General features: G+C 30.4%; 1 protein-coding gene and 1 pseudogene across 1 annotated transcript; one reads left to right on the top strand and one right to left on the bottom strand.

The window, feature by feature from the left end:
• The first annotated feature begins 1,266 nt into the window (after window positions 1-1,266).
• The window catches only part of LOC113373013, a 32,138-nt pseudogene continuing 8,806 nt past the window's right edge, over window positions 1,267-24,598 (top strand).
• On the bottom strand, window positions 18,436-23,371 carry LOC113373012 (epoxide hydrolase 4-like). Its single transcript, XM_026613350.1, has 6 exons — window positions 23,014-23,371; window positions 21,116-21,214; window positions 20,184-20,504; window positions 19,882-20,116; window positions 19,668-19,820; window positions 18,436-18,866 (listed from the first exon to the last, which is right to left on the bottom strand). Exons 1-6 carry the CDS (start codon window positions 23,224-23,226, stop codon window positions 18,703-18,705), a joined length of 1,185 nt encoding a protein of 394 aa, XP_026469135.1. The 5' UTR covers window positions 23,227-23,371; the 3' UTR covers window positions 18,436-18,702.

The following is a 24,598-nucleotide window of genomic DNA, read 5'->3' on the forward strand; positions in this document are numbered from 1 at the left end:
CTATTTGTATAAGGTACATGTACTATTTATAATATCAACAAAATATTTTATTATCATATGATGTTTTTTTACTGTAAATTACTTAAGTACTTTAGTAATTTATATCAGCAGTTTAAATAATTTAAAACTGGAAACTAAAGTATTAAGCAAAATTTCTGCAAATTTTGGGTGTGGCTTTAGTTAATTTTTCACAACAAAAATAAGGATTTTTAGACTTTTTAGATTAAAGAAAGGCCTTTTAAGAGTTCTGTTTACATTACAAGTGTTTTCAATACAATTTGATAAAAATAATGTAATAAAAAGTATTCATAAAAGTTGAATAACAATGTACTGTTTCATTACAAATGATAAAATATATTAGGAACATGCATTATTTATAAAATGAACTAAATGTTGTACAATAATATGATGAATTTTATCAAAAATTATATATATATATATATATATATATATATAATTTATCTAACAATAACTCTGTTTATTTCTAGAGTGTACAAATGGACTAAAAATATTATAAATTTTCTCTCTACAAAACTACAAAGAGTCCATTTATTTATTATTTTTATACGAACGAAATTCTATCAATCTGGTTTTATTCTAAACTTTTATATCGAGTGTATATAACTATTGGCATGGAATCGTAGTAAATTTTATCTAGTTTCTCCCTATCTAAGCGAAAAGGGGTGCTTTCATATGATGTTTGTGAGTTATTTGACAAAAACCAAAAAAATGTCCCGAATTTTCTTTTGAATGCTCTTAAAGAATATGAAATATCGAATTCAAAGTCGTTTTAATCCAAATTTTTATTTAATACTGACTACACGGCAACTACATTGGTTTTTGACAGTTTTTAGTACTACTTTATATGAAAAATGCTACATTAACAAAGCCTCGCCATAACATTTACAGCAAAATCGATCTCTGGACCTGCTTCAAAACAATATTTATCCCTGAGATATGTTTTCAAATCTATGTGTTTTCTTTTCATTATTATGTGCATTTTCCCGTTTAAGTTTAACTAACTAATTTAGCAATTAAGTTTCTTCGATTCCGCCGTGAAGTATGAGGCAAGCGTAGTGTGAAAATCAACCTGAAATTCTCTCGTAATCAGCCGTCAGATGGCAAGCCTGCTTTCGGTCAGTCCGAGAAAACCAGTGTTATCGACATAGATAAACAAGTATAAATAAAAACAAGTGGTTATCGATGTGCAATGACATTCCACAATAAGCATTGTTTTGATTTCGTAAAGATATATTTAATATGTTTGATTAAATTTAAAGATAAGTGTATGATACAGTTCCAAATTGGTGGGATCAAAGATTATTCTACAAGATGTGATTGTACAATTAAAAGAACGGTAAGATAATATTTGTACTATACTTTAGCTTGCATGTTTTTCACAACGACGCATTAAACATCGCGTTCAAAATGCGAACAATAATTACCGTTGAAGTTATTAAGAAATTCGTAAATTTAAATTCGCTACCTGGTTCGTTTAAATAATACTATTTATATTCATAAAAAATGTAGAGCATCAAAAGATATCGTTATTGGAAATTGTAATAAAAAAGCGGGAAATTTAATTACACTGACATCCCGCATACAAAATTTCCGATTTGGATAATTGAGAGAAAACTCAAAATTTCGCAGAAACTAGAAAAAGAGCAAATATTTGAATGCAGATTAATTTTATTAAGATATAGTAATACACAGCATTTTAAGATAATATGCATCCTTTTCGCTGGACGATATCCGGCTAATATTTTTTTTGGTTCATATTTATTATGAAAATGTATTTTATATACAAAATGGACTTCAGCTTAGCAGGTTAGATAATAGTAATTTAATACACTTATATGGAAAATGGACTTTTTAGTGTTTTATCACTCAATTGTGAGAACAAAACACTAAAATTAATGACTTTATAAAGATATTTTCTGAGAAAACTGGCTAAACTTCAAATAAATGTGAGTGACTAACTTGCAATTTAGGAAACTCTATAAAAATACTATATTTTCCTATTGCTTAACGTTAAATGCTTTCTAAATATATAAATTGTTGTTTTCTCTATATATTGAATAGTAATGTTTTTAATTAACGATGAATTTTAATGTTATATTTTAAATTTGGTTATTGTTATAATTATCCTTTTGTTTATTTGCAACATGATAGTCAATTTGTATTACCTTGATATTATTTATGGTGGAAATATATTTACTGGAATATATTTTTGAATATAATTCATTAATAGAGTATATAGAACGGGGAAAACCGTTAAACAAATCTATGAATGATTATCAAAATAGAGACATCATAGAATAAGTATTATTTCTATGATAAGTAAATAGTAATAACTTTTTCTTTATTATTTTTTATTGATATATTATTTTCATATCTCAGTCGGAAGGGGTGCCTAGTATCATACTAGGCACTGTTTTCATAATATCTCATACCAGTGGTATGAGATATTATGAAAACAGTTTTTATATTTTAGATATACATATCATTTGTCTATTTCGTTATACATTAACATAATAATAATCAGTGCTGGATTTACAGTAGGGGCAATCGGGGCTACTGCCCAGGGCGGCAAATTTTGGGGGGCGGCAAAATTTGGATAGTGAGAAAAAAATTCTATACAATATAATCAACTTTTTTAACAACATTTTTTATTTCAAGAAATATAATTAACAAAACATAATACGATTCCAATGCAAAATTTGGGTTGAAATAAACGATAACTAAAATTTATTATTTTGCCTTGCCTCCCTCTCCGAACGTAAATTATGAAATTGGTTTATAAGTTATCAAATTTGGCAATTTGGCTAATATATATATAAGCTAAGTAAACAAGCTGAAAGTTTAAAAAAAATGTTTTTCAGTTCTCGAGCCCTCTTAAGACGACAAATTTGTGCACTTCCGAGCTTATAGCGTCAAAAAAAAATTAAACTAGTGACTCATGGCATAGTGCCTTTAGACAAATTACTGAAACATCCCGTACTGAAATTACATTCTATAAAGAGCTTTAAATTTTATTGAAAAATGAAAAAAAAGACTTCTAAAACACATTTTTTGAATTTTGAAATTTTTCGAAAATTATGAACTTTTTCCCAAGAAATCGCGCTGCGTAGCTGTTTCAGAGAAGAAATATCGAAACTCAGTTACCATTTTTCGTAATTGCCTGTACCAAAAGCTAATCAGCACGTCTCCCCATCAATACAAATCTAATATTTTATAATTATTCAAATCGATTTCGAGAACACGCATCAACCGATTTATGATTCAATTCCTATTAATAAGGAGACGTGCTGATTAGTTATTGGTCAAGGCAGGTCCAACTGTTTTGAAGATACGGGCCCAAATGGCAAAAATGATTCAGTTTTTGAGAAAAAAGCGTCCAATAACAGTCAAAAAAATTTACAGAATAAATAACTGCTTAAATTTGTGGGGGGCAGGTTTAGCGGTTTCGATGATCCAATAAAGAAAGAAACATTTGGCGGACAAAAGTGATCATAAGGCAAATGCACATTAAATTATCAGATATTTTAAAGATATTATAATAATAAGTATAAATTTTGTTTACATTTATATAAGTTCTGTAACATTGTTTATCCGTTAGACAGCGACGCGGCGCTTACGCGCTTCTATATTTTGTCCCTCGCAGTTGAAGCAGCGCGATTGCTTTAAAAAAAGTTCGAAAGTTTGTAAATTTTCAGGAATGGGGCGGCATTTTTGTCAGTGCCCCGGGGCGCCAAATTTCTAAATCCGGCCCTGATAATAATTATAATTAAAATATCTTTAAATATGTCTTCAATCTTCACAATATTTCTTTATTTTCTTTTTGAAGTTATTGTCAAAATTCACCTCATCTCCTCAAATTTTGCCAAAGAAATGTTACTAATACATGCAATGAGTCTATTATTTTGACTATTTTGAGATTATAATATTAATAGTTACAGGTTCGATACCCGCCTAGGACAGCCTGATGCCAAGCATTGGTTATTGGAAATATAGAAAACAATATCTGTCCATGTGAAAATAGCCTTTAAAGGCATTGCTCACATAAAAAGTCATCAGTATCAGAGTTATTCTAATAATAATTTCATAAAAAATGAGGTAGGGTTGAATGGCCATATATAGAGCCACTTCATTAAGAAGTCATCACAACTTCACAACTACCGTATCGAACTACTAGGTTTTGATTGCTTCATGAGAAAAGTCATTGTATATTTTTTACATATTTCTTTATAATCTGGAAGCAAATAATACTTTATTATTTTTGCGATGCCAGTAACGGCATGACGACCTACATTATATACTGCATACCATTTGCACACCTATCAAATACAAAATATTCTCATCTGTTGCTTCACAGCGTATGAGACTCCACTAATAATAATGAATCACAAATTTCTGTGTATTTGTGAGGCCCCCGTAAATGGTTATGGCACGCGAATAGGTCACAGGGTTCGTGAACATTTTAGTCAAATTAAATAAATAATTTATAAAAAAAACTCTAATTAGGTACATACACCATCCCGGCTATTCACTTCAAGTTCTAGTTGTTATTCATTGCTTTGAACAACGTTTATACGATTAACCAATGATTTTTATATTATTGTTATTGTTGGGACAAAAATACATACAGCTATTCGAACATTCAGTTCGAAATAATATTACACCAGTAAAATAACAATGTCATAAGACATATGGCAAAATGATTAAAAGAATAGGTGAGTACTTAACATTTGGAAATAACCAGATCCAGTTTGTTATAAACTCACCAGGTATAAAATGAGCCAAGTTGAGACTACATCACTAGGCAGTCTTCAATCATATTGATTTTAAGCTAAACTTGAGATCATCTGCAAACAAGTGTGAACAATCAATTACTTAAAATATATAATTGAAAATATTAAATAGTAGGGTACCAAGAGAGGATTCCTGATGCACATTCGAACAAACCATTACAAAACTGCACAAAAATCCGTTGAGAAAATCCTAAGTTTGATATTGGGTAAAGTCAATCAGATATAGAAGCTTTTAGATCACGTGGATATAGAGAATGTAATTGCATTTTAATCCATTCTCTACATAAAAGAGTTTCTAATCATGTCCATTCAATATTGAACTAATGATTTTGTTATATTGTAACGACAATTAGTATTGTCGTCAAAAGGGTTGCATAACCACCAGTGCAATGGAAATCCCCCACCTATGTCTACTAGGGTGCCTGCAATAAAAGGTCCAGTCTGGGGTGGAAATGAGCATTAAGAATTGTATCATCCTCTGAGGAGGTCAGTGGGTCCACGCGCCAGGCGCTGGACCCGCTTTGTGTATAGTGGTGTGTGTGTTGTGCCAGGAGAGGAGAACCCGTTCCAGTAAAGGTCAGATGCATTATTGGTTTTATAAACTATTCCCTCCGTTCCGTTATCGTTACTCCGTTGATACCGTTTAACGTTAGTAATTAATAAAGATTTGTGAGTACGTTAGGTTTTAGGCAAAGGGCATGACAGTACGTAGGTATTGTCATGCCGTTACACCTGTAATGATAGTAATGATTAAATAAGCTAAAAGTACATTCTGTTTCATTCGCGTAGTTAGTTGGCTTTTCCACAGGTAATTACAGGGTGGTTATAGAAGTCGGGTTAAGGAGTTGGTGTAACCCTTTCGTTGGGGATGCAACGCTAGATGTAATATTTGGTAGTCGTTGCATATACCCTAAGAAAGGGGAGTATCAACCCTCTAATCCGTCACAATGGTGAAAACGCATTCGATCCCCCCATAAACCCCCCTCACAAATTTTTAATAATTGTAATAATTAATTATTTTTATTAAAAGCTAAGCGAGTCGCTCCCACTAGTTACGTGTATAAGTTACGTTAATATTTATGATAGATGTTTTGTTTGTTATAGTACGTGTTTCGGTAAGTTTAGTAAATCTAAAAAATTAATTATTGCGTAAATATTGTGGAAATTATAATTGTATTCTTTATGTGTATTACTATTTGTGTTTATCTGTGCCTTTTTATTGTGTTCTTTTCGCGGTGATGTGGTAGTTTTATTGTTAGTAGAATTTTACTACGTTGAAAATATAAGTGATTTTTATTTGTTTAATGTTTTGAGTATGGAATATGTAATAATCTAGTTTAATTTTATTTAACCAAATCTATTGTTTTGGCTGCGGTTTGCGTCAATATTATAATTGTTACCTAATATTTGTTAAGATTAATTCTATAAAGTATATAAAATTATTGAATTTGAAGTTACGTAACTTACTTAAAAATTATTAAACTTATATTTATTGAACCTATTTAAGTTTATAATATTAAATAAAAAAAAATGTTAAAAGTATTACTTTTATTTTAAAATCAGATTTAATTTAATTGTTGTGTGTGTGCATTCTATTTTTTTTTTCTTTTTCTTTGAATATAATATTACAAAAAATGTAGTTAATTTTATTTTAAAATTTGGATTTATTTTAATTGTTGCGTTCGTTCCATTTTGTTCCCCCTGGGTATATATATATAAAAAAAACTCGGTCAAACATTCATATCAATTTCAATTTCTGTAAAGCCACTTATAAATCGTCAAACAGTTTTCGAGTCGTTTTAAGTATTTTGTTTTGATAGGCTAGTTCGAAAGATTTGAAACACATTGCCCAACAAAATATATTTCGTTTTCTTCGTAAAACTCAAGTTCAGTACACTTGACCCTATGCCACACACAAATATATTTTTTTCTGTCTTCGAAAACAGTTAATAGGCAAATATTATGTTTCAGTAATCCCTAGTATTGTGTTTTTTTGACAATCCCAACGTCTCTGTTATGTCTCTCAGCACTCGACGATTTTTGACCCTATCGACGGGGTGCTGTAGTGCCATACGCAACGCGACAGAACCGTTAAGTTTTTTTGCACAGTTTGCGGCGCCAGTCGCATACTTGAAATAATCCATATTCAAAAAAAAAACTTTCACTTTTCGTATATTCTTTTTTCTTATACTAAATAATATAATTATAATTAAGAAGTACAGATAACCGCAAATAGTATTGAGTTGTTTTTATTATTATTATTTATTGTCGTTTTGTTTGTCTTTCGTTAATCTAATTCGCGATGTTTAATGAACCCTGTAATTGCATAATTTTTTCGAGATGATTTGCGAATGAGACAGAATTACTTCGATTAGAACATGATAGGTATAGAATAGTTAGAATAATACATAATTTATTATGCCAGTAAGATTGATACTTTTTATTATTTTTTTTGTTTGTATTTTCTTAATAAGTTAGGAAGATTTTCATATTTTTAGTTAAGATTTTATTAGGTATAGAATTATTTAAAATATTACATAAGTTATTAGGCTAGTAAAGATTGATTTTTTTTTCTCTTGTTAGTTGTACTTTCTTAATAAGTTAATAACATTTTAGTTAGGATTTTGATAGGTTTAGGATAATTAGGATTAGTTTTGTTTTATATAATTTAAATATGGGTTTTATAATCCAACATTGGCATAAGTTTTTTTTTATCATTGAAAGTAAAATTAATTGAGTTTTGTATCGTCGAGAAATAACCAAAGAGTTAGCAAATATTTTTAAAAATGGAGTATGTTTGTTTGCTTAACTTTTCATGTGTTTTTATTGTTGTTCACGGAGGGAATAGTAGTTAGCATGTCTATGATTTGAAAATGAAGTGAATTTTAGAGGAAACGCGCGGTAACAAGGGGCGCAAAGGCCGCGTATGTGAAAAAAATTGCGTAGAGAACGCAAAGAGTTAAAAAAAAAAAAATGAATTAGCAGGCAGAAAGTGCCGAACCAAGATGTTAATGTTATTTTCGAGTTTATGGTATTTTTTTTCTTTTAATTATTACATCATAGACATGCTAATTTTATCTGACCAGCTGGAGGGTTCTGTAATAAATTTGTATAATGTAATTGGTTGGTAGTATTAGTGTAGTTTTTTTCTTACTTAATATTGTAACGTTGAATATTTTCGTGTATTTTCGTGTTTTCTTTGTAAGATGATGCGATAATGAATTAGTTTTAATAATTTTGATTATGATTATTAGTTTTAATAATTTGATTATTGATAATGTTTTTCTTTTCAACTATTTTCTCTCTTTTTTTTATTATTACGCGTACAAATGTTGGCCTCAGTTCTGCCGGGTCAGCATCGGCTGGTGCTCAATTCGCGGCTTTATCCGACCGATCCTATTACTAATAGTAGGATTGGGATATGATTTCTTTGCATAACGATTACAACGGCTATCGCGACCAGTCTAGTTATACATCGTATGCGGCACGGTAACGAAAGGACTAGCCAACCTTCGTTAATTAGAGCAGATTGCAGGCACAAAGTGTCTTTTAGAAGTCATATCTCTGCGGGCGCAGGGACACTGGTAAGGGTTTCACTCGGTCTTGCCAAGTACGGACCTGTACCCGACGGTTGGATAAACGCTCTAGTTGTGTGCGTCATACAGCTAGAACGGCCAGTGGCATTCTTTTTTTCGCTGTTTTTATTTTCGAACTAGTAGTTTTTTTTTCTTCTTCATGTTTGTCCAATTCTTATTAATTTTAATGTTTTATTATTCCATTATAAATTAGTTTTATATCATACGCGTAACTTCGTCACTCTTACTGTTTTTATCCTATTTATCATTATTGCATTATCCGTTTTGTTCGCCACTTTAATATATTCGAACCATGTTTTTTTTATATATTTGTATATATCGTTGTGTCGTTTTTTTTTTTTAGCCGTGCGTCGCGAAAGGTTTGGTTTGGTTTACGGATAGAGTTTATGGCCTACGTTACAAGGCGTTGAACGTAATGAGTGTATACAGGGCAAATTTTCAGTGGAGAGTATAATTGTGTTATGGCGGCCCTATTGTTTATGTATTATTATATAATAGTTTTATATCTGTAATGTATGATAATGTTTAAGATTGGGATAGAAACTATTATTTTCGTCGTGTTTTTTTGTTTATTGATAATGTCGCCGTAAATCAAACCAAACGAACGTTTGTAGTGTATTATCGCGTTTATACCGTCGGCGTGTTGTTTAATTTTCGTGACGCCCTTTTATATGGACAAAATACGATTTGATTTTTTATCAAAAATACTTTAATTCTGTCTCGTCAATAGTTATTGGCTCGTGTTTTTGACCGCCCAATCCAGATTAAGGGATCCGATATGGCAAATAGAGTTAATGAAATGAGAAAATTAATAAAGGAAACAAGTATGTACGGAGTATTAGAGATAGGGCGAAGTTGATTTTCAGAATCAAGAATAAGTATGTTTAGTTTATATAAAGGAACATATAAACTGCTGGATCGTGTCGTAGCCTTCACCACCTTTTTTTTTAATTATTTATTTTCAATATTACTTTTTTTTCTTTTTCTTTTATGAATATACCTAAGACAGCTCGACCGTCGGTCGACGTAGCGTTAGTCGGAGCGGTCGGGGGCAAGCGGCACCATGCGTAGATTGATATGACACGATTCATTTTTGTAGAGTAAAAGATTTCTTCGGCGTAGAAGTATATGATTGAGAAAAAAATCATTTACTTTTTTTAAATATAATAATAATATTAGTTTAGACTTAAGATTCCCCTCCCCCTCCCTTAGATAGGTTATAGAATTAAGTTTTAGAATAGGATAGGATATATAAGAAGTTATGAGAAAGATTTTGGTTATGGAGAATAAGTTAGTCGGCATATAGAGAGTATAAATGTAAGTCTGCAGACTGATATAGGGAGCCATATCGGATTTACGTTTTTGTTTTATGCGTATATGAGTATATTATTGTTTAAAGCTGGGCCCAGTTGTCCACGAGCGAGGACCATTGAGGTGCCCGAGTCGATGGACGCGTACGGTTTCAATCGGGGAAACCGCCCTTAATCAAACCCGCAGCCGTCGAATTATTATGAGTATTTTATTAAGTGATTATAGGATTATTTGCGAAGGTACCTTCAGTGAGACTGGAATGGCGCCATAGGTCGCACGTCGCCATTTCCCCGCGAAGGGGGTAACCTTTGAGGGCCCTTGTGCCGAGCTGGGGAACTCTGGGTGTGTCCCGCTTACACAGGTGATTGTAGGTGCCATTTGTTTTTGGGTGGGCATAAGCGGTCGGTCTAGTGTTATTATGGTTGGGGCGCTGCGGGGGGAGCAAGAAGGATAACTAGATCTTAGCCCCCATCTGTGGTCTTGTATTTGGGGGGCAATCACACCAGTAGAGGCTGAATTACGGTAAACGTCGCGTCCGTAAAAGTAAACTAGTTATTTAAATAATTGATTTTTATAAATTTATAGGTATTGTTGTTTTTTGTCTATTGTCATATTAGTTTCGTTTTTTTTTCTCTCAAAGTTTTTCCGCGCGTTACGCAGTAAAAGATTGTCCATATCATCGGGTTCATGATTTCTGGCGAACTGATTTATAATTCGGGCTACGGTTATTCCATTAATTCTAATACTACAACCAAGAAAATAGGTGACAGCACACGCACATAGGTTAAGATTGCGTTTCAAGGAAACGTGTTACGAAAAATTGTACGAAAAACGATTGTACTTCGAATATTTTTTTTTATTAAGTTTTTGTCTTTTGTTAGTCTGTGTTATATAACTATTTTTTTTTTCTGAGTCTAGTCTTGTTTTTCTTTTTTTTTCTGAATTTGCTGAGTACAGTTTTTCCCAACACGGTTTCTTTGAGAACGAAATAGGTTAAGATAGTCTTAGGCAAACGGACTTATTTTTGTATTGTAATTTTTGTGTTACTGAAGTTTTTATCAGACCCGTGTATATGTAAGTTTACGTTTACTAGCTGCTAAGTGTTTTGAGTTTGTAAACAAAGGGGGAATAGCTTACCAGGATTCTAGGAATATCTGACCGGAACCACAACGCCTAAAGGATGGCCAGCACGCAACCACAACTACAATCATCGTCTAGCAGCCAAGGCTCACACTTGAGCAAAGCCAACCAAGTTAAACTAGCCAACCCAAAGACGAGGACCAAAGGGCAAAACAGGACCCTAGGAAAAACACCGGAACAACCCGAAAAAAACCAGGAGAGGGCAATAATTTCAACTTTGAATTTAAGAGCCGAGGCCGACTCTACTGTGACAGGGGGGCGTGTAACGACAATTAGTATTGTCGTCAAAAGGGTTGCATAACCACCAGTGCAATGGAAATCCCCCACCTATGTCTACTAGGGTGCCTGCAATAAAAGGTCCAGTCTGGGGTGGAAATGAGCATTAAGAATTGTATCATCCTCTGAGGAGGTCAGTGGGTCCACGCGCCAGGCGCTGGACCCGCTTTGTGTATAGTGGTGTGTGTGTTGTGCCAGGAGAGGAGAACCCGTTCCAGTAAAGGTCAGATGCATTATTGGTTTTATAAACTATTCCCTCCGTTCCGTTATCGTTACTCCGTTGATACCGTTTAACGTTAGTAATTAATAAAGATTTGTGAGTACGTTAGGTTTTAGGCAAAGGGCATGACAGTACGTAGGTATTGTCATGCCGTTACACCTGTAATGATAGTAATGATTAAATAAGCTAAAAGTACATTCTGTTTCATTCGCGTAGTTAGTTGGCTTTTCCACAGGTAATTACAGGGTGGTTATAGAAGTCGGGTTAAGGAGTTGGTGTAACCCTTTCGTTGGGGATGCAACGCTAGATGTAATATTTGGTAGTCGTTGCATATACCCTAAGAAAGGGGAGTATCAACCCTCTAATCCGTCACAATATAACTTTTATAATTCCGGTTTGCAATGAAACAAATGGTGAGTTTTAGGCAATATGTTAAAGATTATCAACACCTGATAGATTCTTCCTCATAAAAAAATTAGCCGGTACAAAAAAACAACCAAAATGTTGACTAACTCTTCGTCTACCAGTTAGTGTATTTCGTGGTCTCTGGATAATACATGTGCAGAGTTTAAAACAGTTGCGTAGTTGTTCGTCCTGTGTTTGAATGCCAATCGTCTTTGTAAAAGATCCTTCGGCACAATACTTTATAATTGATGAAATTCCTTATTCCATTCAATAATTGTTATTAATTATTTAGTTTGTGTTATTTGTGGGTTTCTGATTTTGTGAGTTTAGTGAGGTTTGCATGTATCGTTTTGAATTTTGTCAGTTGGTGTAATACAATATAACCATGAAGTTGAGGGAGAGTAGAAGAAGAAAATCTTCACAGAGTAAGAACATTTGGAGTCTATATATTATAAATATAATAAAATCTAAATTTATCAATATCAATATAGAATGATCCAGTTATATGGTTACTGATTAACAAAATCTACTGAATTATTTTTTAAATAAATTAAGATAACAAAATCATAATTAAGTAGCAATTATTATTAACTTCCCGTAGGGTAGTTATAGAAATGGGCCGAAAACCGAAAATGAAAATTTTTGCATTTCTCGACGTTTTGAAGGTTTCTGAACATTTTGGCATACCTCAGAAAAAATGGATGTGTGTGTGTGTTTTGTATGTCCACATTTTTTGTCCACATTTTTTGTCGGGGGCACGGATAAACCGATTTGAATGGTTTAAAAAACATTCGATTCCTATTAATAGGGAGATGTACTGATTAGTTTTTGGTAAAGGCAGGTCCAGCCGTTACGGATGCATGGAGCAAAGAGTACAGAAAATAGAAATCGAGTTTTTGAGAGAAGGGATCATCCGATTTGTATGATCCAAAAAGCATTCAGTTCGTAATTATGGAGAAAAATGGTTATTAGTTATTGCCAAAAGTAGGCCCAGCGGTTTCGGAGATACAAAGCTAAATGTTAAAAAATAGCAGTTTTTTAGAGAACTAAGCGTCCGGTTTAAATGATCCAAAGAACTTTCTGCTTGTTTGATTGTTATTTTTTTTTTCCAAAAATATTTTTGTAATTCTGGTTAATAAATTCAAAAAATTACCCAGACTAAGCACAGTCTAAGCGCCACTCTGATGCAAATGTTTACCCAAGTGCGTTTAGACTGTTTATGTACTGGAGCACTTTTCCAATTTTATGAAAACTATTGAAAAATGTGAAAATGCCGCCACAGTATAAGTGAAAATATCGCACAGAATTGTTTGCAAATGTGTTTAGACTGTGACTATACGGGAGCACTTATTCAATTTTGTGTAAATTAGGCAACTTTTTTTTAAATTGAATTCTAAATTAAATGACGATTGTTAATGTTCTGGAGATAAATTGATTTATGATTTACATTTGATTTGCTCAGATATAACAAGTTAGCAAAAATAATGAAAGTTACTGTATTTGTAATAATATATTTGAAAACATTTAAAATTTCTCGAATATTTCATTATGGTACGGGAAGTTCCAGCAATTTGCCTTAAGGCACGATGCCATGCACCCCACTAGTTAGAGTAAAAATTGTTAGTAATAATTTATTGCTGGTACATTTTATACTAATAATAATTAAAAGCAACTTAAAGAACAATTTATTTATACAACGCACTGGCAAAATGTATACATAACAACGTCCTTTAGTTTCAAGAGCATCTGGTATAATTTCAATTACTTTCATTGTTCTAACTTTTATAACAAATATTTACATAGCTATCATTCAAAGGATATAAAGTGTGCTAAAAGGCCGTAATTGATTCTATACTCAGTTAAGAACTCTTAAAATAAATCGTTATTGATATGATTTTCTTTTACTGGTGGCTCCAAGTCTAGAAATAAACAAATTTTATTATTTCTTAAAGGATTTTAAAAAAATTATAAACATAAATAGATTTAATGTACTGTTGAGAAAATGAAAAAAATACAAATTAACATAGCTTGAAATACAATTGATTGCAGGCTATTTCCGGATATGCATTGGCATAATAGAGTGTTTCCTTTAGGCTTTTAGAGGCCAATTGATTGATTGTCGGAATATTTGGAATTAATGAAGTATTCTTTCGAAGGCCTTCGATGTGTCAATCAATATGATAATGAAAAGCTCAACCAGTTGCAAATCCTATTACTTTTATATTTTGATTTAGGTAATAATTAAAATGCAACGGTAATCTTATTTTTTTGATAAGTGCTTTTTTGCATAAAACAAGCAAACATAAAAACTGGTGTTATTTAAATATACATTTCCTTCAAAGTTATTTTGTTTATATAATTTACCTATATCTGATGAAATTGTTTTTTTTTTCAGACGGCGGCAAGATGCTGCATAGCGAAAGTTCCTCGGATGAGTCGTTCAGCATGACGCCTGCATGCGTCACCCTGCAGCAGGGTCTGTTTTCGCAATCGCTTCCCGTGCCTGCTTCATTGCTCTCTTCGCTTCACAGCATCCCTTTCGTCATTTCAAGCGCACTCATAGCTTTAGCCGCAGCTAGAAATACAATAGCAGGGTAAGTCACAATCGCAAACATTGTAATAATCATACTGTGTTGTGTCCGAGAACACAACATCGAGCCGAAACGGGATGATAATATTGATAGTAACATGAAACAAATTTTTCCATGTAGTTTAGAAATTATGACCTTTCAAGTGCAGCAATATTCAATTTTTCAGTTAATGTAGTTAATTTTTATTATTTTTGTTCATTTGAACTTTAGATGCGCCATCGTAAATATCACAAAGTTCTATGACCCGAATTTCCTTGAATTAAGACTATTTGTTAAATTATAACTTTAAATTTTTTGAAAAAAATCAATCTTGAAAGTCCCTTCTTTAAAAAAAAATTACTAAAGTTTTAATCTTGATTTATTTTTAATTTAATCAGTATTTTAAAACGATAAAATGCTTCTTAGTTTCATAATAAAAAATTAAGTAAAAGAAAAACCAAAAATAAATAATAGAATTTCATACCATAATAATTTTTACCCATAATTAGTTGAAATGTTTGATGTACTTGCAAGCATTAGCCGTCATTGTGTTATTTTTTGGTTTTTATTTTATCAAGTATTTTACAATTTTATAATTCTGATTCTTGATGGAACTTTCTAACACACTTTAGTACATTTTTTAATGAAATGGCTGTCCTTTCTTCAGAGTAGAATTTTGTAAATCTTAAATTTTTAACAAAATATCTTAGTTCTTAAAAATTTGGAGCAATTGAGCCAATATTTTTGTCTGTGTTTTTAGAAATATTACCATTAATAAACATTAACCGGAATAACCGACAAATTGTCACAGTACCGCCAAAGCTCGAGGTTGCGCTTAAAAACCTCATAATTTTTAAACTGCATGAAATTTTTTTTTCTAATTTTTTTAATATTATCAGCCCATTTTGGCTTGACGTTGAGTTCTGGGACACCCTATATATACCTATATATAATCGCAGTTTTGCAAGCTTGGGTTCTCGTTATTTTTATTCTTATATAATAAATCTTATAAATAATGAAGATAATTTATCTTACCGAAGACCGTCTGTATTTGCCACTTCAATCTTCACGTCATTTTTCATTTCTCTCTGATTTTCACATTCATATTTGCGTTTTCCTTATGAAAAAATACCTTATGAACTATTATAGTTTATATTTAGAAATAAAATATCAGATAATAATATGTATATAATCAAATTAACCCTTTCGACTCGGATGCCGCCGCTCCAGCGACAAAATTCATATAAATCTCGCAATTTGAGAGTGGAAAGGGTTAATATCGCAATACTTCAAGTACTGTCAATACTTAAAACTCAATCATAACGATAGATTTTCTAAATATATTTCCTCATAACACAGTTTGAAAATTATTTGTTCAATAAATTCTTGGTTCAAATACGAGAAACCTTGGCAAAGCGGATATATATTGATTTGGCCTTATCTGAATATTTTGTGGAAAACTACTGATAACCAAAAGCTAACATGATATCATTTATTTCTGAATATGAGATTAATTCGACAAATTCACTACCTGTTTCTTGATTCAATTTAAATTTATGGCATAGTTGGCATTGCCTAATCCAATACAGCGGATCTGGTTTTTGTGAGACTACTCATACTTCCTGGGTAATAATTATAATATTTGTAATGTTGTCGGGCTACTTCTAGTGGAGGAAGAATTTTATTTTGCTCTTGATAATTATAAAATCCAATTCAGTTATTTATAAACTTTTATCGCAGTGAAAATTTTTCGAGAATTGTCAAAAATCAAATTAGAATAAAATGTATTGATTTTAATCTAAGTTTTTCAAGTAAACCTATAAATTGATATATATATATATATATATATATATATATATATATATATTAGGTTGTCAAATATCTCCCTTCCGCTTTTTTGCTCTTGGTTTATAATACAAAAAGGCGAAAGGGAGATATTTGACAACCTTATATATGTATGCGTTATACAATTCAACAAATCATACATCCAATCGCAGTGAGAATTTGGAAAATTCTTAGGTCATCCCCAGACAGGTTATTGCATAATCTGATTGAAATTAAGATTTGTAGGGGTTGACCGCCTTGAAGAACCCTTTTTATTTTTGAGGTCAATTGTTATTTTTTTACATTGTGTATATAAAAACATAATAACCTCAAATTATCACACTTTTACCACAAACCCCTATTTTGTAAGAATTATTACAGATTTTCATCTTTCATCATTTTTCATCAAGATTTCTGTCAGTCAACGTTTTTGACTGAATTTCGATTGAGATTTTTGAGCTTATAAAAAGCTCAGTTTTACATAAAAATAGTTTTATCAAGGGTTGTCTCTAAAACTCATTTTTCATGTATTTGACAAACTGATTTTTTTTAAAAAAAATACATGCATTCAACCCTCAATTTCCACCTCCCTACAACGCAGTATATTTGCATATTAAAAAACTATGTCTATTAGGCAAATTAGTATCGATTAAGATATATATCGATTTCGGTATATGGAAAAATCATTTTGAAATCAGTTTCACAAATTCAAAGGCCACAAACTTGTCCCCGAAAATGTGAATTCAAGGTTCCCCGTGTTTTGAACGCGATCATATGATAGCGCGTACGCAAGCGACTGCCGGAGTCGTTGACCGTCTGACCGAAACCGTTTGGGCTTATTGTTATTTTTATGACACATTTATGTACATATTGCTCTTGTGTAGTAAATTTCGTATTTGTAGAAATACATTCTCATATTAAACTGAGGAAGTTCAATTTACATATTTGAACGAAATGTAATAGCAGCGATCTAGCGAGATTGGCGACGTTTCCAATTCGCAAGGGCGGAGAAAAACTTGGGCGCTTGTCTTTGGAATTGGAGCTACTAAATAAATTTGCAATGGTAACTAATAACGCAATTTGTAATTTCTTTGTACTATATAGAAAATTTCAAATAATGATTAGCGAGTGAAATCATGAAAGAGTTAACAAAATAAAAAATACTCCGTTAAATTTACTATAGTTAAATTAGAACAATAACAATCAGACAACAATTTAGATAGTAAATAATATTATCTCCTGCAATATTAATTTTTGCCAGGTGTTATGCGACAATGATAAATAATTTATAATCGTTTGCCAGCTCAATCAAAAGGCTTAAATAAATTTTACATGATAATTTTTTATATGTAATAATTTTTGTATGTAATAATTTGTGAAATCACAAACAAATACATGTCTTACATATACGCAATATAAATATATAGTACTTCTTTATATATTTATATAATATGAGAAAAATTCAGGCGAAAAATTCTTAAAGAAACATTTATTTATATTATTCATATAACAGTTTAGAATTTATATTAATTAATTTCAATGTACTGTATTTACTTAGGCTTCATGCTACGAAGAAATATTTCTCAGTTCAAATACCAAATACAAATTGTAGTTCATTTTAACCTAATTAATATCATTGACGACTAGACAAGTTAGTGGCCCTATGAAAAATTCAATATCCTATAAAATATTTGCACAAGAACTTTTTTTGTTATTGTAATGATAAGTAAAATTGAGGTTTAAAAATCACATATTAACTTATTCAATATTTTATAGCAAATTTTTTTATTTTACTTAACTAATAATATTATAAATAAATTTGGCAAAAAAATTTGTTCTGAATCATGGATAAAAATTTTAGTTATTTATTTGCTGGAACAAATATGGAATTATTGAATAGTTATTTAAAATTCTATACATTAAAATCACAAATTTTATTTTAACTATTTTTGCCCTAAAAATATATAACAAACTTAAATTACTTAGTAACTTATTTCAACATATAAAAATAGTCCAATTACAATACGGAAGACATTCTTTTTTAAGATATTTTTTCTGTGATATAACTTCAAGGTTAAAAATCACCATATTTACGATACTTAATTGAACACACTTTTTTATTTCATTAGATTCTAATGAATTTATGAGTTTATAAGCGGTGCAATAACAAATTTTGGTTAGTTCAGTCATCTTTTTTGAATAAACATTCTTATTGAGAAGATTTATTCACGAGCAATTTTGGGCTTATTTAAAAAACACTGAATTTTTAACAAACAAGCTATTACATGCTTCAGTGTCGTTGATTTGAATTTTTATTGTTTGTTATTTACTTTAAATATTAGCATGTTATTTTAGTGCTGTTAAATTTAAATCCATACTTGTTATACACAATTATCACCGTAGTTCACTTTCTCACTTCATATGCCTATGAGCTCCAAGGGTTTTGTTACCTTAGTTCATTGCAATTTAGGCAAGTTGATAGTCTTTTTTTAAGACATTTAAAGTTGAAAATATCATTTAAATAAAAGATTCATCTTATAATGGATTTATCAGGTTAACTGATGTAGTACACCTACGGCTCCATTTGTTTTTTTCTGAACCGTATCAATAACGGATCCTCCATATTTTACGGTTTGGCTTACGGCTCCTAACATTCGTACCATGAGGCCTTTTGATGCAGTTTTTTCTGGTACTGGCACATTTGATCTTTGACCTAATAAAATAGTATAACATGAAGTTTATGATAAATTCACATCATTAATATATACAAAACATTATTCAACTTCAGTATTAAAGGAAACTAAACTTGACCATGACAATTTTACATTTCAATTTGATATTTTCCCTTCACACAAGTAATCCTCTAAATTATCGAGTATTAAGAAAATAAGGGAAAAAGTGTATTGAAATAAATATTTACAGATTTAAAAGCGACGGACTGTTTCGTCGTAAAAAAGTGTTTACTACAATTTGCAATGTAAATATCATTTCATAAGTAATTATCAATCTAGATCGAGTCATACATAATACCATAATACTTTTAGAATGCAGTTTTATACGATCAATCATCGTACCGATAACCTACAAAAGACGCATTTTCATAGATATAGGACTCCAATGCGCAATTTACTGAAATTACTTTAAAAAATTAATGTGATTAGTGTCTAAAATATATACAAGAACAAAGTATTTTACACCATCGGATGTTACATTATCCAGAGTCAACATTTCAGATCTTAACTTTTAGACCTTAGGTTACACCGGTTAGACCTTGCTCTTCTTAATGTGTAAATATATTTAATGACTAGCACAAAGACTAGTCATAATTCTTTTTTTTTCAATATTTATTATTTAAAACCTGACAAATATTTATTGCAGCGCACTTTATGTAAGCAAGAAAAACGAGTTATTTTCCAATCTCTTGCCATTATATCATTATTAATAATATCAGCAAAAACAGAACCGTATTCTTCAAATGAACTTTTTTCAATGTTATTGCAAAAAATATACTTACGAACTAAAAATGGCATCAGTAGCCGATTGAAGGCATCAGGAAATTCTTGGTGAGGCCAATGACCAGCGCCTTCTACTATTTTCACCAAAGAATTGTCACACCAATCTGAACTTTGAACCACAGATTCCAGTCGGCAAAATTGATCACGATTGCCTAAAATATATAATAATAAAAATGAATTCAAGGTAATGTCTATAAAAAAAAATTCGCATACCAGTGATAAGAAGAACAGGAGCTTGTACAGTAGAAACATCATCTCGTATTCGATAATACGGTAAATTCCTGAAGTAATTTAAGGGTCCAGCCCAATCTGAACTACGACTGAATACATACTTGTAAGCTTCAAGTAAATTTTTTTCTTTACTATCACCAGACATTAAGTGTGCATAACAACGTTCTAGGATTTGCAAATCACAACGCATTGCATCGCGTTCCGCCAACATTGGTAACTGAAATAATTTATATGGTGGAATTGAGGAGGAAAAAACCAACTTAATAGATTATTAGTTTTATTACCTGAACCACTTTCAACCAATTTCCATCAAACACTGGTCCACTAGGTATAGTGTCCCAGTGTAAATTTGGATGTGGTGCTGAAATAGCGACAAACTTGTCGACTAAATCTGGATAAGCATGCACTAAAAACCATCCCAAATGGGCGCCTAGGTCGTGCCCTACGATGGTGCAGGATCTAGCGCCCAGGGCTGACACCAAGGCGTCCAATTCGCCCAAAATGCGCGTTGGGCGATAACAATGCCTCCAGACCGGTTTGTCCGAGTCGCCGAAGCCTTTGAGATCTAGGGCAATGATTCGGAAATGCTGGGATAGTTCTGGAATCTGAATAGAAAAATATCTAGGTGTAAATATTTATACTCACACAAGGTTCTAAATCAGGAGTAGGTACTATGAAAAATTTAATAAATATAATATATGAATAATTTAATTCATTTGAAAAAGAATCTGATGAATGTTAATTTATAAAATAGTATTGAAATTATAGCAAAACAGACCGTGGCATTCCTCAAGGCTATTATTTCCTTATTACTATACTGGTAACAAATAATTTCTACGAATTTGTCATATTCATTGAGGAACGTAAACACTCGTCACACTGGTATGTGCATTATAATTACTGCTTGTTATAACTATATTTAATTGTAATATTGAAGTCGTTTCAAGCAGTTATTTAACAAATTTATAACTGGATACAGCTCCTTTCGAAGTCGAGTGTACAATATACATAGTGTTTATATAATTATTATCAGTAAAGCTCTGTTTAAAAGTAACTGCTTTTGAAATCATAGATAAAACTAACTAAAATTTATTCATAATACAAACGGTATATCTTTATATTAATAAACAAATAATAGTATGGAATAGTTTGAAGTGTGTAAATATTATTGTTTTAATAATAACGATCATTGTGAATTATAAAAATGTTGAATTACCTGATGTCTCCATCCAATCCAGCAATCGGGAAAACCGTGCAGCAGGAGCAACAGTGGCTTATCCTTGGAACCAATTTCCACATAGTGCAGTTTAGTACCCTAAATTAAATTAAAACTTAATTTAATTCAATTTTATTCTCGAATACTGGTTAATGTTTATTGCTAAATATTTGCGACAATAGATCAAATTTCAAAAAATAGAAAAAATTGTAATGTCAAAGCTGAATTATACTTCTCGCGATTCTTACAACATACGTAGAATATTAGGATGTTTTATATTAAAAAAATAACAATTATCATTGACATGTATTTTGCTAATATTAATTTTACGTTATAAAAATAATACCTATATATTTTTTTAATATACATATAATTAATGAAACATTAATTAATATTGTGCACATGCACATCCAGTTATCTTAGCTCATTTCTTTTATTAACACTTGCGTCATGTTATACTGAATACATCGTACGACATTAAAGATTATATACTTTATTTATTAAAATAATTCGTTTATAATTATAATACAGAAAAGCGATGATCTAAGAGGTCACATACGGATATTTCATCATATGTTTTGATTTGTGCGCATTTAGAACTTAATACCATTATCGGCAAATTAATTTGCAGGCGGTGCAATAACTTAAAGTATTGTTATAAGAAATGTGATTTTAACAATAATATTTAAAATATATCGCAAGTAGAAAAATTAAATTAATTTTTATACTATTGATTATTTTATCTATTTTCAAGAACTAGCATTCTGCAGATACACGTATATTTTTTTGTTATTTAGGAAGTAATAATGATTTTTAACAAAATATTTTATTTTTGGTTTACTATAGTAAATGTGTACATATGAGACAATGGTCTGATATGTACACATTTACTATAGTAAACCAAAAATAAAATATTTTGTTAAAAATCATTATTACTTCCTAAATAACAAAAAAATATACATGTATCTCGCAAAAAAATGGACATGTAAAAGTATTAACATTTCTTATTAGTATAAATTGAATCGTATGATTTGAATAATCAAATATAACCAGAAATTTTTATCTCAGAAAATAATTTCGAAATGTATTTGCTGAAGCCAATCTATATATTTTTGTATATTAAAATATTTTTCACATCTGAATATCGCATAAATAACATCTCAATTTAAATATAGCTATTAATTGATTATTTTTCTCATATTCAAACATAATTAGCTACATATATTATTGAAAATCATGCACAAGTGTTATATTTCACAACTAATTATCAAAACAATAATATTTTTATTGCATGAATCTTAAATAATTAAGATATTTTGTAATATAACATTTTGAGCTTTGTACTTTTGATTGCATACTTATCCATAAATCTAAATTCAAAGGAAAATTTTGAATATTAATAATATTCACAAATACAATACAATACTCACAAATTGTAGGAAAGATTGAAAGCATCAGGAAATACAATGAAACAAAGTTCGTAATTTACTCAGAATATATATTTCTATATATATATGTTCACAGTTTATTAAATTGTGAAGATTAGGAACTTCGTGAAAATTTTGCCATTATTCTGTAATTTGTAGTCGGGCTGAAGATACTTTTGTTTTATTTTTAATACTAATTGAATATTAATATTTATAAATATATCATAGGACTTTAATTTAAATTAAAATGATACATAAAACCGTTCATTAAACAAAAACAAGTCCTAGGTGGCCCAGATTCATGTTCAGTAAATGAAAATAAATCCTAAGCCGTTATGTCACCAATAAACATGCAATATGGATTAATTTTTAAGAATCGCGCAAATTACTTTGGCTAGTAACTAAAATAATTATGTAACAATTTAACTAATGTTATAAAGAGTTTGGAATTTAAAAAATTGGAAATTTTACCTTCAATTTTACATATGAATGTCGTCCACCATTGGTTTCAACCAGACAAGAAGGCGGCGAGTCTCTTGCTTCCGCCGGTGCTTTCGAAGGCGTCCAAAGACATTGTGTTAATCTTTTTATACAAAGCCAAAATCCTAATAAAACGGCAGCAAAATATATCCCCATTTGTCTCCATGGTGACAGAATCACAAGCACTTTTTTCACTTCAGTCATTTCGAGATAATAAATAAACTTGGAACGAAAACAAGAATTTGTGGCGGATAATTAATTTATCACGTGAGCATACTAACATTTACTTAGAATTTTATATTTAAAATTGAAATAAAATTTATCAAATGAGTTCACTAAAATTGAATAAATACACGAATAACGAATGTTATTATATAGTTTATTTAATAAATAATACACTATATTATACTATTTAAAGTACGCACTACAACCACGATGCATATTGAATGCCTCTTACTAATTACATTGCACTCTTATTTGCAAATTATCACTTCAGTCATTTATCACTGAATACTTCTAAAAATAAAGGATATACATAAACGAATCCACTGTCACTATTCTAATAAATCCACTCACTTTTTTCATTTTATCCTAGATACTAAACTACTTTTAAGCACATGTTTTCTCACGTAATACATTTTCAGTCAGCGACTTGCCGGCTGTCTAAGGCCGTTGATTGAATTAAAATATCAATTGTGATGTATACAAGGGAAATGTGGATACCGAATGTTAAAATGGAATAATGTTTTTAATCAGTAGTATCATAAGTCCATTGCTGTGAAAGCGGCAGACTATGAAACTAAATAATCAAAGATTAAACCCAATCTGGCCTGACTCAAATACAAGGTCAGAGCCAACCAGGCGTAGATTAGAAAGACCAGGGCAGCTATATTTAATTTATTTATTTTGTACTATTTTTATAAAATAGACATAATTTTTAATAATAATTTTAATCGTTTTTCCAATTATTATTTTAATTTTTCTTTCAATTTAGATCTTACTAAATAATTTTCATTAAAATATAAATCTGCTGATATGATAAAGAGCTATTATTTTTGTGCGTGAAATGTAACTAAAGATTGGAGATGCAAGAAATATTAATTTTATTGAAGAATTGGCTAAATTGCTTGTATGATTTATGGAATTTTTTGGCTAAAAAGTAATATTAAATATATTTATTACATAAGATTTTGAAACCTGTATAAGAAGCGATGAACAGTCAAAAAATATTTACGTTATAATAACCGTTTGAAACAATGTACTGGCATTTACATTATTTCATTTCATCTTATTTAAAATTGGGATATTCTTTTCAATGTGCACAATATTTTAATCAGTATTTTATCTAGTGATATTTGTTGTTTTTTAATATTAAAAATATGAAAATTAGTAATATGAATTTATTTATTTAATATGAAACAAGGCATCAATATTTTTTTAAATGACTAATTTTTTAATTTAATTTTAATTTTAATATATAAAATGCGACGAAGGTAAAAAAATATTTACATTATAATAACTCTTAAAAAAACTGTACTGACATATAAATTATTTAATTTTATTTAAAATTGGGATA

The sequence above is a fragment of the Ctenocephalides felis genome, unplaced genomic scaffold (genome assembly GCF_003426905.1).
Source record: "Ctenocephalides felis isolate EL2017-DRISC unplaced genomic scaffold, ASM342690v1 CF-g0.4_SCAFFOLD_01604, whole genome shotgun sequence".
NCBI classification, from domain to species: domain Eukaryota; kingdom Metazoa; phylum Arthropoda; class Insecta; order Siphonaptera; family Pulicidae; genus Ctenocephalides; species Ctenocephalides felis.